The sequence below is a fragment of the Cydia splendana genome, chromosome Z (assembly GCF_910591565.1).
Source record: "Cydia splendana chromosome Z, ilCydSple1.2, whole genome shotgun sequence".
Lineage (NCBI taxonomy): Eukaryota > Metazoa > Arthropoda > Insecta > Lepidoptera > Tortricidae > Cydia > Cydia splendana.
The window spans coordinates 20,609,156-20,622,484 of NC_085987.1; the positions used below are offsets into that span (position 1 = coordinate 20,609,156).

Genomic DNA, 13,329 nt, shown 5'->3' on the forward strand with positions numbered 1-13,329 from the left:
GAAGGACTTCCATCCCTCCCGTTTTTTTGATTGGAGAAGGAGTTTTGTTTCCGCCATACATTTCTTAAATTCAATAAATTTTGAGATGCAGATGTTGTTACGGTATTCCGATTCACAAATTTTCCTTTTCTTAACAGCTAAATTGCATTTCGGGTCCCACCAGGGAGGGGAGCTCATTTTCCCCGAAGATGGTTTCTTTGCCGGGAGCACTAGTTCTGCACATTGTAATAAAATTTTAGAGAAGTCCTCGGCACATTGGTCGATATTTTCAGAGGAGACCGGGGGAAGAAGGGACACAGAATTGTTTATTTTATTTTGGAATTCTGCCCAATCTGCATTAAGTAGATGAAATTTGAGGAGGGGGGAGGAGGGGATCTGGTTTCCTTTGATGATAAAAGAGATTCGATTAGTATAGGGAAATGATCGCTACCGAAAGATGAATCGAGGGTTTCCCAGGAAAGATGAGGGGCTAGATTAGAAGAGCACAGGGAAAGATCGATTGCACTGGTTATTTCCCCAGGGCGGGAGCGTCTGGTAGGGGAGCCAGTATTTAGATACAAAAGTTCAAGTCGTCAACTATCTACTTAATTACTTTTCACTTTACTAATTATTTGTTTATGACATGACAACATGACATGATGTGTCATTGATGATGTCTAGTGGCGCCACCTACACAGAGCTTTGCCTAATATTCCCTATACATGGGCATCCTATTTCTATTGAAGGGAAGTTAGGGGGGTACTATTGAAGAGTAGGTGTACGTCAAGTGTCACATTTTTATGGCTGTTACTTTGGAAATACGTTTTTAAACTCTTTAGACTAAACCATTGGTAATAATAAATGTCAATTGAAAATTAAATGACATCTTAAAAATTGGGTATGATAAAAAAATAACTAGATAGTATTGTGTTAGTGCCACATAAATGTGGTCACCATCAATGACTGAATTAGAAAAAAATAATCCTGATCACCGATTAAATTTCACCGTGTATAGACTATATTTTTAGCGAGGGCACTTCATACATGTAAATTGTAACAGTTTAAAAAAGATTTTTGTAAAAATCTTGATGTGACACGTCTTTAAAAACAACTTTTAAGGTAAGGTTGCGGATCAACATCCGCAGGAATCAAGTCTTCGATAATCGGGGACACATGGTAAACAGAATTTTAGTGGAATGATATACCTACTCAGAGGGTTGATTTCTCTAAACTCATTGATTTGACCTATAGCAAATTATTGTATCAGGATATCAAAGCGATTAATATTTTTTAAATCAGAAAATAATAGTGTTTTCCAGATAGAGGTCTGGCTAGCCAAAAATTGTTGACAGATATTTCTTTGTTGTATCACCAATTGTCTATGATTAAAAAAAAAAGGTAAAAGTCAGTTGTAAATTTATGTTTGCGGTTTATAAGGGGTTTATTTTAAATAATATTAATAATGTCCATACTGAGTGTGATTCGCAAACTATTATTTAAGCTCATAAATAATTACGACAATGTGCGAAGTCGACGTGTAGCGTTGTATAACGAAAAACTGCAATGTTTACAACTCCTAAACAAATGTAAACAAATTAGGAGGTGGGTGTTCTATAAATATTTCGATACTTAGCATTTAGCATATTTGGCATAGTACTTATGTATTTTTTTTGGTGATGGATTAATATTATACGGTATTATCGAGCTAGGTCTTATTTACACTACATTTCATTTTTCCCTTGTTACAATGGTATATGGTGAGAAAGTGTTAACATATGTGTTTATCGTTGACTGTACTTTACATAGTGGTAGAAATTATGTGACCTGACTTTGAGTGCACGTCAAGGTATATTTAACTTATATCCTTAGGTACCTTACGTGTGCACAGAAAATCAAAAATATTTTCTAGTACCAAAACTATAATTCCTACTACACAAAGTGTGACCAGCCCAAGATTTTTTTAATTTCCCGCCAAACATTTGTGTAATATTTCAGTAGCCAGACTTTAGCAACCCAATCTCATCTAGTAATAATTTTTTTTTACCATTGACAAGTAACAATATCGGTAATAGTTAGGTACGAGTAGATATTGTAAATATTTATGTATGTAGTAACTCTTTATTCTCTATAAATCGTCTGATTTTTTAGTATAAGGTAGATTTGATTACTGACGGAGATTGGGATCATATCACCTCAAAAAGAAAAGGTCGAATCGTCCCCAGGTTATTTATGAACATGACGTACTTAAAGTTAGAAATCACGTCTTTCAATGTAATCAAATATAAACCTCACTTTAATAATCGACTAATAATATAAATACACTCACCATAGCATTTACTTCACACTTTAATAAATAAACCCGGCTAAAATTGACCAAAAATTACTTATAATACGACACCAATATTTCGCCGACCGACTTTTCAAAACTACCGCTAACTACCTTTGTCGAAACGTGCCATGACCAAAACCGAAGTTTATTTGGCATGAAAAAGTGTTGCTAGCGTAAAAAAGTGAATCGCGTTTGGTTTAACTTGATATCAAGTTTACCGAGTGTCCCCTTCCCCAGGGATCGACCCTCCTCAGGTTCCCCTACTTACCTAAGCAGCGGGTTGTTTTTCCTATTGACACTATACATTATCCTTTGGTTTGTTTTGTCATATCTGAAACACAGCGTTAGTTTGTATTACCTACATTTTAGTAAGATCGAACAAGGAACATAATTATTATTATGCAATGCTGAAATGCATTTCATAATGATATACCAATTGAATTGAATGTGCAAGGGGTCTAGCTTAGATGAAACTTGTTGATAGAAAACGTCATTCTAAATAATATATGGAAGCGTAGGCACGTGACTTTTCGATGTAGGTACGATTGTCATCTTGACTAGACCCAGTAGGCCCCCAGGTTAATTACAAAACACTGTGACGAACGTCGGATTATTTTGCTGATATTAGAACTGACGGTAATTGCTAAAAGCAAGCAACCGACGTCGATGTTATAGTTCGCAATTAGCGTGAAGGACTACATCATAAGGTAGCTAAAAATTACGTTATGCCAAGATTGTCCAGATTTCCGTAGATCTGTCTGTCTCGATCTTGAGAGCCCTTCATTGCGGTGCGAGTGGACTCCGGTTTACTGCGTGCAATATATTTGGTACTCGGGGGTAAGGTACGACCTCCCATGGGACGAAAACTTGTGTATCCCACACGCAGTTTGTTCCTCTATAATTCATAGAATACAACTTTAAAAAATGTATGGATTACATTTTAGGTTTTATAATTAGGGTCAGAATTTTGAGTGCAACTGTAAGGAGAGAACAAGGATGTTATCGAGAATACGATAGTTTTTAGGGTTCCGTACCCAAAGGGTAAAACAGAACCCTATTACTAAGACCCTATTACTAACAACAAATACTAAAAAGTACGGAACCCTCGGTGGGCGAGTTCGACTCGCACTTGTCCGGTTTTTTTTATTAGTCTCTTTATTTAATAAAACCTCAAAATATGTGTCATACCATAGTCTAATAAAACATGGTCTTCTCTTCCCAGAGTGACACAAGCCTACGTCACATAACATTGCCACTTTGTATAGCGCTATTGCATACTATTATATAGCGCTGTCGCATGATGACGTAGGCTTGTGTCAGTCACGTGGTCGGAAGAGAGTACCAGGCGGAGTATATTATTATACCATGTATCAAACTATCCGATATACAGGGTGATTCAGGAGACGTGAGCAGGACTAACACTGCGCATTTCGTAAATTATAAGCAACTGGTTCGTATAAGTATTAGTGAGGTTAACGTTAATTTTCTCTTCGTGTTGAAAAAAAAAAGTTATTAATTTATTTACGACATGCATGGTCACCCTAAAATTAGAATACTAAACTACCGATACTCTGTGTCAAATTGAATGTCATCACGGTCTGGTTACTTTTGAAAACTCGTATCTCACTCAAGTTTGACAGTTTATTTTCTTCGTAATCAAAATGCTGTCATTACGTTTAAAGAGGTTTATGTTTATTAATTAGGTCTTGTAGGGTGACCATGATTGTAGTGAATTAAATTTGCCCTCACCAAAAAAGGAAAAAAAATGGGTTGTTTCACCTAAGTACGACGGTGATCGAGCAATTATCAGTTACTGAGTGTGCAGGATTAGTCCTGCTCACGTCTCATGAATCATCCTGTACTTATACTTTTTTACTTGGCATGATTTTATATTTAATTTATGTTTTATTTATTGTATTCGTTTTAATTGAATTGTATTTATTGTATTATGTAAATACATAGTTTGTTATCTCATATGGAAATTATTTCATTAATTCCATTCATTCATCGGTCAATGATGAACAAAAATCAAAATATCGGAAAGTGTAAACCATTACAATTGCTTTATTGAAATGAGTACGTGTTACGAAAACTTATTTTTTTTATAACTTGAGAAACGATGTCTATTCCCTGTTATTTTGTTTAAATAAATTAACCGCATAAATACTACATACCGCATAAGTAGACTGTCTGATAATATCGATAAAAAGCGTTTCTCTCCCCCTACAATCTGTCAATAGCCGCACTCAAAATTCCGGCCCCCATTTTTTTATACTTTCATTTTAGTGATTAGTTAGTTTATTTAGTTGTTGTTTAATGATATTTTATGTTGCTACATGAATAACTGGATAACATGATATCATGTAAAATAACTCTTAATAATACATACAATGTACCTTAACACATTCAATATTAATACCACTAAGTGCTACGGGTTACGCTCGTAGCGCGTAGCCACGGTTTCGTCGTATGTAGCGCGTAGTCGCTACGAACAGTGTACCCGACAGTCGGGTTCTTGGTGTTGAATGTGTTAATACCTATTATACGACTAGTACCTAACGGAAAACAAGCTTATGTGTTTTTCTCTTAAACTCGTACCATAAAGCCTTCAAGTGGCATATCCTAGGCTCGACCGAAAACTGTCAATACATACGGCATACAATGCGGCAATGATGCAACGAGCTAAGAACGGAGGTGGTATGCCATGAGTGCCATGACACGTAAAATAGCCAAACTGTAGATATTATATACCAAAAATCTTTATTTACTTAAACACTATGAAAGCACTTTTTTTTTCAATAAAGCCTCGTGACTTATTATGACGCATACTGAGTGGGTGCCTGTATGCAATTATCAGACGGACATCCACCCCTTGAATATCCCGCTCAGTAATCAAGCGTTTATGTAGTTCATGCGCGTGGACTTAATTGGTAGACAGATATAATCTGTTCACAGATTTGCACGTGTACAAGTCTACAATATTTACCCGTTTATTATTTTGACTGCTGATTACTCTGTGTTTTGCACTATCATGTCTGAAAATGAAAAGAAACCAATGTTTAGTATGTTGTGGTGGTTATGTAGCATAATTTCTAAAATCAAATTTCCTAAGTACGAAATTCCTAAAGACAGAACATCGAAAATCAAAATGTCTAATGTACGAAATTCCTAAAGATGCATGTCCTATATTTAATCAACCTATTTTTTAAATGTTTAAAGTACAATACTGCTAGTGCACGAAAATACTAACGACCTTTTTTCCTACGTCCAGTTGACCTAAGGTTAAAATAAAGGTATACATTACGAAATTTCTAACGAAATTTTGTCCTACGTTTAGCTGACCTAAGTTTAAAAAGTCTAACGTACGAAACTGATTATTTTATTTATAATCACGACTTTTGGTCGAACGTGGCTTGTTTTTCAAATTTATGTTTTGGTTGGGATACCTACTTACTCATCATCTTCCTCGCGTTGTCCCGGCATTTCGCCACGGCTCATGGGAGCCTGGGGTCCGCTTGGCAACTAATCCTAAGAACCCCAGTTCTTGGGATTAGTTGCCAAGCGGACCCCTAATTATTACACAACATTGTGCTAAATCCGTTACGGGTTATAATGAATTTTAAACTTGGTGCGATTCTTACTGTGCGTCAAAATTTTTAAAATGTAATTGTTAGAGGATGTTTTTTCCATTTAAGACAAACAATTTACCGAAAAGTTAAGAAATCATTATTGCTAATAAAATATGATACGAACCATCAATTCAATATTAACATTAAATGCTTGGTAGCTGTGTCGTTTTTACATCCGTCAAATGTACAGCAGTATTTCGATGCGCTGAAACTAAATAGTAACGATGACGATGAAAAATTAATATATGATTGGTTTGGAGAAACTTATGTATAATGGCAGTGGTAATAACCCACGACAGTTTATATTGGTGCACTATAATTGGAGTGAATGCTGTGGCAGATATCCCAAGTACCCAAAACAACACGGAAGCATTTCATCATCACCTAAATTTAATTTGCGGTAAGAAAAATATGGGGACTTATCCCTTGCTAAGCGAATTGAAAAAAGAAACCAAATGCAATTTGATTGCAATGGCTAGAATTGAAGCAGCGTTACCTACTGTCACGAAAAAAAGCAAGGAAAAACGAATGCAAACTGAGACATATTAAAAATATAATTGGAAAAATCCAAGAGTACGAAAGCGTACAATTATTAAAAAGTATAGTAACTTTGTGACTTCGTTAATAATAACTATGAAAAACAATAAACTAAGTTTAAAACTGTTATATTTCTTTTATTTTAAGTAACTGGTTTTAGTTGGAATATGTTTTTAATTTTTAAATTACAATGAGAAAGTACAATCAGTTCAGTATAAAATTTGGTGTTTTACCTATTGTAATTTTATGTTTATTTAGCTTTATTGTAACATGTTCAAATCCAAGACTTCCTGGTGCGAGCTCTTCTGGCATATAATGGAGATGCACTATTTCTTTTCCAAAAACAATTCCTTCACAACTTAACTAGACGGAGCCCCGCGAATCTGGGGAGTTTGCTCTTCGGGCATCTGAAGCTACCTAACGAATCTAACCTTTTTCCCCAAAGTGTAATATTTTCACGGACGTCACACACTAAATCAATAGGTAGGTTAGGTTCGTTAGGTAGCTTCAGTGGCCTATCCCACAAAACATAAAATTACAATTTTACAAGTGTCAAGTTACAAGTTTGTAATAATACAAATGTGCGTACCACAAAATATACAAGTAACAAACAAATTTGTAGTGGAAAATTCTTGCAACTATGTAAATTGTATCGACAAATCTACAATTTATTGTATCACAAAACTTTACATACGCTACATATCTTTTTCGGAAAACGTACAAATTTGTAGCTGACAATTGTTTTGTGCTACATTAAATTGTAGTAATAATTATACATATATGTAGAATTGTACCTACAAGTTAACAATTCTCTAAACCTGTGTCGCACCCTCTTTCTACAGTTGCTACTATACGAATACTAGTACCTAATTACACAGTATATTTTATCATATTTAGCAAATTACTCAAATTGAGCTTACCATCGTACGCCTTTTCCAATTTTTCCACATAGTGTCCCTTAAATATTTCCAATCTTTCTCTATTATTCCTAAATCATTTAAATTTTGCGTTATCTCCTTCCATTTGTTTATTTTCACAGTGTGCGTCAATTTATCACTAAATTTACCAAAGAGAATGTTTTTGTTTTCATTAATGAGGTTTGAAATGGTCAGTTTAGCTTACAAATCCATTGTAATGTCAGTTGGTATGTAAATGCTCGTAGATAGACAAATATAATTAATGTAATTCTTGCGTAATGCGTATAAAGTAAAACTACCTTCAACATTAAAGAAGCAAAATAAATTGTTACATATTTGTAGTTGTAACATTACAATTTTTCGCTTGTATATTTACTAATCAACAATTCTACAATTATGTAGCTGTCGTGTCATACCTTTATTCTTTGTGATACGCTTTCACAAAAATGACATACAATTTGTATACAGCAGACTTAATAACGAATACATATTTTTAATTATTGTGGTACATTTTTTTGTTTAAAATTTAACAATTTTGTCGAATTGTACACTTGTAAAGTTTTGTGGGATAGGGCACAGATGCCCGAAGGGCAAATCGCCCAGAAATAGGAGTCCCGATTCGGGGCTCCGTCTAGTTAAGTTGTGACGGAAATTAAATTTTAACAAGCAGAAACGTCTGCGTACGAATCTCTTAAGCTTAGAATCGATTTAAAAGTGGAAAAAGTCTTGGTGAGACTTGAACTCCATGATCCAGAGGCTGTGACAAGTTTTTCATTCAAGTCTCACCCAAGACAGTAATTTTGCCACTTTTAAATTCATTGCGAAGGAAATGTTTTTTGAAAAGAAACAGTGCAGTGGGACCACGGTTAAAACAAATTACCCGTAGACCCCTGTTTAGAACTGTGTAACAAGAGGTAAAATAAAATACCCGTGGACCCACTGTGGTACAAAGCAGTGGGACCACGGTTAATACGCGGGTAGGTTTAGGTAGCTTCAGATGCCCGAAGGGCAAACCGCCCAGAAATAGGAGCCCCGCGCAGCAGGGCTCCGTCGACTCATGGTGAGAAGGAAATGTTCTCGGAAATATTGAGCTTCAAAGTACTGTCATTAGGCTTTTTATACGTAGCTATTTTGAGGACTAGACATATTGACTTTCAAAGTATTGTCATTAGGCTTTTTGATTGTAGCTATTTTGAGGACTAGACATATTGACTGTCAAACATTGTCATTAGGAATTTTGTACATAGGAATATAGATTTTCGAAAATGAGATCGTTCGATTAAAAGTGTATTAGTACATGCATTTTTAGGAACTTCGTACATTAGACATTTTCTGCCGTGTCACGCCTAACTCCATTAGCTCGAGTTACATGAGTTACGGATAACCAGTCTAAATCGTCTTAATAACCATTAAAGATATATCTTCAAAAAGAAAATTTTGTAAATCTTCATTATTTACTGAGAAAAGCATATTATGGCTAACTCATGTAACTTCATTTTTTTGCCGATGGCGTCAGGCACAACTCAGTTAACTTGAGTTGCATGACTGACACAAGCAAAATATCACCATCGTTTCTTAAGTTGCCGGAGTTAGGCATGACTGGCCGAGCGCTTGCTTTATACGACAACAATATTGGTCAAGTAATACGTGTCACGTTTGATCACGCGTATATGTAACTTGACTTACATGACTTCGTGTGACCACTATAGTATCGAAGAGTTGATCATGCGGAACCATTTAATTCGAATATAATGAAAACTATTCAATTATACGAAAAAAAATTAAAGGGCCTATTCTGTGACCTTATTTCCTACATGTAGATTAGAAAAAATAAAAAAATTACGTTGAACCGTCAACGATAACAGCATTTGAATCTTTAAAACTTTAAACGTAATTATTTCGAAACTCTACTTTTAAAGTTACATGAGATGCGCGTGACACGGCAGTTTTGATTTTCAATGTTCTGTCTTTAGGAAATTTGATTTTAGAAATTATGCTACATAACCGGTTGTGGTATTGTAATGTAAATACAATGAGATCTGTTTCTTACTTTTACATTAGATAAGTAGTTATTTATGCAGTAGGTTTTAATTCATACTGCTTTGATTATACAATTGATTTTATTCTTCGATTTCCGCGATAATTAAACATTTAATAAAACAAGGCTTAAACCATCATCTCTCATGGTCACTGATTTGACTGTATATAATAATAATAACAAAAAAACATTCCCCAGCAAATAAAATGGGCAAACTCACAAGCTACACGTGTGTGTTAAAAAAACATTATACATACCCAAGTAACAATTTGTGGTTCTATAGTAGTCGATAGAACGTTTCCCAAATACCACCTAAGGTCCTATAAAAGACCAAAGAAGATTGTATAAAGCCGAAATGGCGCATCTTATGTGCCATTCAGTGATATAGTAGACCTGTAGCAGTCAGAGATGGGCAAAATGTAATCGACTAACGATTAACGATTAAGACTAAAATAATTAATTGCGACTGACGATTGAAAACGACGACTGATCAATCGTAGTTGTATAGAGTGCAACTAATTTAGTTGCAACTAATTTAGTTGCAACAAAATTAGTTGCCGATTGATTACGGACAACTAATTTTTGTAATCGACTAATTAGTTAGACTATTTTTTCCGCGACTAATGTTAGAAGCAAATTAAATGGAAAACCTCGGTATGGCTATGTTGACAGCCAGCAGATTAGGACATCTTAACGCATGTATAAAAATGAAATAGTACATGTGTTACTTGCTATATTTTGACCATTTTTATGAAGTGTAAAATGTCTCTTATCTAAGGGTAAATAAAAATTGGGTACTTTATGCATTGACACTTAAAACACAATTTTATAAATAAAACTTTGTATTTTGTTGTTAATCAATGTCAATTGTAAAAATAATACTTAAAATTGCCCATAATATTACATTGTCATTCAAGCATTTCAAATTAAACGTGTATACATAATTTTAGCTCAATCGGTTGAAGGTATCCGCTTCGAAAAAAGCTGCAAGATTCTACCCAAAGGTACAACATACGAGTACCTCCAATGTACATACATACCAACTTTTAGTTACATATTGCAAGTTAAATAAAAAATGCAAAAACCAGCGATGACATTGTTTTAATATAGATTTAACCGTGAAATTTAGTCGATTGAAATTAAACTAATTTAGTTGTTAGTTGTACATTCTCACAACTAATTTAATCGCAACTAAATTAATTGCGATTAAAAAATGACGATTGATATTTTTAATCGATTGATTAGTTAACTAAAAAATTAATCGATTAATGCCCATCTCTGGTAGCAGTGTCAGTCGTGACGTTTTAGGTCTATAAAAGTGATGTGATGATCACTGTTGTGCTAATTTATTGTCAGTAACGCCATTATAGTGTTAATTTATACTATAGTGGCATTTGAGATTCCTTTGTAGTGCTTGTTTTATACTATAGTAGTATTTGAAATTGTATTATAGTGTTTTTTTTATACTATTGTATAGGTGAACCAGGATCTATTGAGGGTGCGCCATGTTACGGAAATTTGATGGTACTAATTTCTAGCAATGGCAACAATTTTAATAATAGACAACATCTACCCTCTATGATAGTTGTCAATATTGACAATGTAAACATTGCTTTGTCTAGTTTCGTGTGAATTATTATTAGACTGCAATAATCATGCCGAAAGTTTTAGATATTACAGAGAAAAAGTTGTAAATAGTGTATATAGTTATTTATTGGAAAAATAACGTGCGGGAGAGAAATTTCTTCCATTAGAAAACATAACGAAATTACCACCTGAATTGACGGGTAAGTTTCAAACTTATGGACAAATGTCACTATAGTCAGGTCGTTACGATTTGGTTGATGTCTTGTAATAATTTGATTTGTGTATTAGGTGTATCGCATGCATCGGTATCACGGATTGCTAGCGAAGGGCGTAAGGGCGGAATTAAACGACCAAACCTAAAAAAAAAGAAAACAAAAAAAGAAAATAGATTTGGATGATTTTGATTTATGTGTCATACGTCGTAAAATTCACGAATTTTATAGCGTAAAACCCGAAGAAATATCCAAACATCAAACTTCGCACTTATTAAAGTTGTCGGAATAAAACAAAAATCATCTGCCAATTTCCATTGTCCCCACTATACAAATTGTTGCTATATAAAATTCAAAACGAGCGCCCTCTTGACAATACTCCCAAAGTTCTGGTTTACCTATAGAATTCATAGTTCCTTTACTACGAAATTTGCTATCAAGTTTTCCATCAACTGTTGTGAGTGGTTTTGTTGTGTGTTTACTTCACAAAAACGGTACTAAGTAAAATGGTGAAAAGTAAAGACTTTATATTAATATGCGCCATTTAGATGTCGAATAATTCGGTCCTTAGTGCAAAAAGTATATGGGACGGAAGTTTTACCGTTAGAATAGTATTAGTTTAATGAGGAATTTTAAATGCCCCCTCGATTTATTTATGTTTTTAATAAAATAATTTAATAAAATATTATGATATTCACCATAGTTACTACTATACAGCCAAGAAGTAAATCCGACGCTTTTATAGGCTAACTATAGAACTTACGACGAAATATTCACCGCCATCATGATTAAAATTAGGGTTCCAAAAGAATTTTGCTGTGACCCAGTTACACCTACAAACTCTTTAGAAAGATATAGGATTTTTTTTTAATTTAGATGTAGTCATTACTGTTGTTTCCTTTTTCAGTGTGATTGGTAAAAAAAATGTGCTAATAATGGATGTCGATAAATATCTAAACCGTCACGATTTTATGCTTGTATTAAATCATTGATGATAAATATCACCTACAGTCACTAATATTACTGGGGTCTTTTTTATCAATTCATTAAAATATAAAAATATTTTGTACGGAACCACATTATGTGGCTTAGGCCTGAACTTATATAAGCAAGATATAAGTAGCCATTACAGATCAAATTTATCATTTACAAGTAGTCGTTTTCTACCTTTATGTATCTAACTCGGTTTATAAAAGACATAAAACTCAACTATAACGCTGTTGTCTTTTAAAAGAAAAAACAAAACCACTATACAACAGTTTTGTGATATAAAAGAGTCATTGTGACGTTTACAGCGATGAGATATAATAGGGATTTACAAACTACTAAAGCGCTTTTTAACGCTATAAATATGTCCCAAAAACGCTACTATAGAGCAAAACAGTTCTATAATAGTGTTCATATGACTACTAAAGTATTATGTACTATAGCAGTGATCTCTAAAGCCACTATATCCTGAAATCGTTGTATAGCTGGGTTTTTGTCACTATTAGAACACAAAACTATAGCGGCTAGCAGGGAACCTTAATAGCGCAAACTACTAAAGTACTATGAACTATAGCAGTGATCTCTAAAGCCACTATATCCTAAAATCGTTGTATAGTTGGGTTTCTGTCACTGTTAAAACACAAAACTATAGCGGCTTGGCAGGGAACCTTAATAGCGCAAATTAGTTGCATAAAAGTGATTCCAAATACTATTATACAGTAATATTGCTCTATAGTGGTTATATTTGAACCTGTTATAGTACACGCCTATAACGGCTGTATAAAATGATGAAATAAACCTTTACATCAATTGCTTATAGAATATATTAGCTGTATAAGCCTATAGAGCAAAAAGGTCTTGCCAAGCGCTTTTATACGACAGGTGGTCACCTCTGAAACCTTAATACGACGTCTATACAAGCTTTTAGCGATAAAAACTAAAATTATAGGACTAAAATGTTACTTGGGTATGTACCTACTTATTTTTTGTTAAAGTAAAATGTTACTTACTATTAAAAGTAATTGAACATATTAAATAAAATATATTAGTTATAAATATTAGTATTTCTTATTTTATGAATTAAATATTTTTCAGGCACCTGCCGCGATAGCAC

At 33.9% G+C, this 13,329-nt stretch overlaps 1 protein-coding gene and 1 long non-coding RNA gene across 2 annotated transcripts in view; one reads left to right on the forward strand and one right to left on the reverse strand.

The window, feature by feature from the left end:
- Positions 1-13,329, forward strand: part of LOC134804937 (uncharacterized) — a 225,283-nt gene that overhangs the window by 139,568 nt on the left and 72,386 nt on the right. The gene's annotated exons all lie outside the window — the stretch shown is intronic.
- Positions 1-13,329, reverse strand: part of LOC134804818 (uncharacterized) — a 61,816-nt gene that overhangs the window by 45,584 nt on the left and 2,903 nt on the right. The window contains exons 4-6 of the mRNA XM_063778077.1: positions 5,295-5,343; positions 3,031-3,203; positions 2,577-2,639 (exon numbers count right to left, since the gene is read on the reverse strand). Coding sequence (XP_063634147.1) covers positions 2,577-2,639; positions 3,031-3,203; positions 5,295-5,343 — 285 coding nt within the window. The remainder of the gene's footprint in view (positions 1-2,576; positions 2,640-3,030; positions 3,204-5,294; positions 5,344-13,329) is intronic.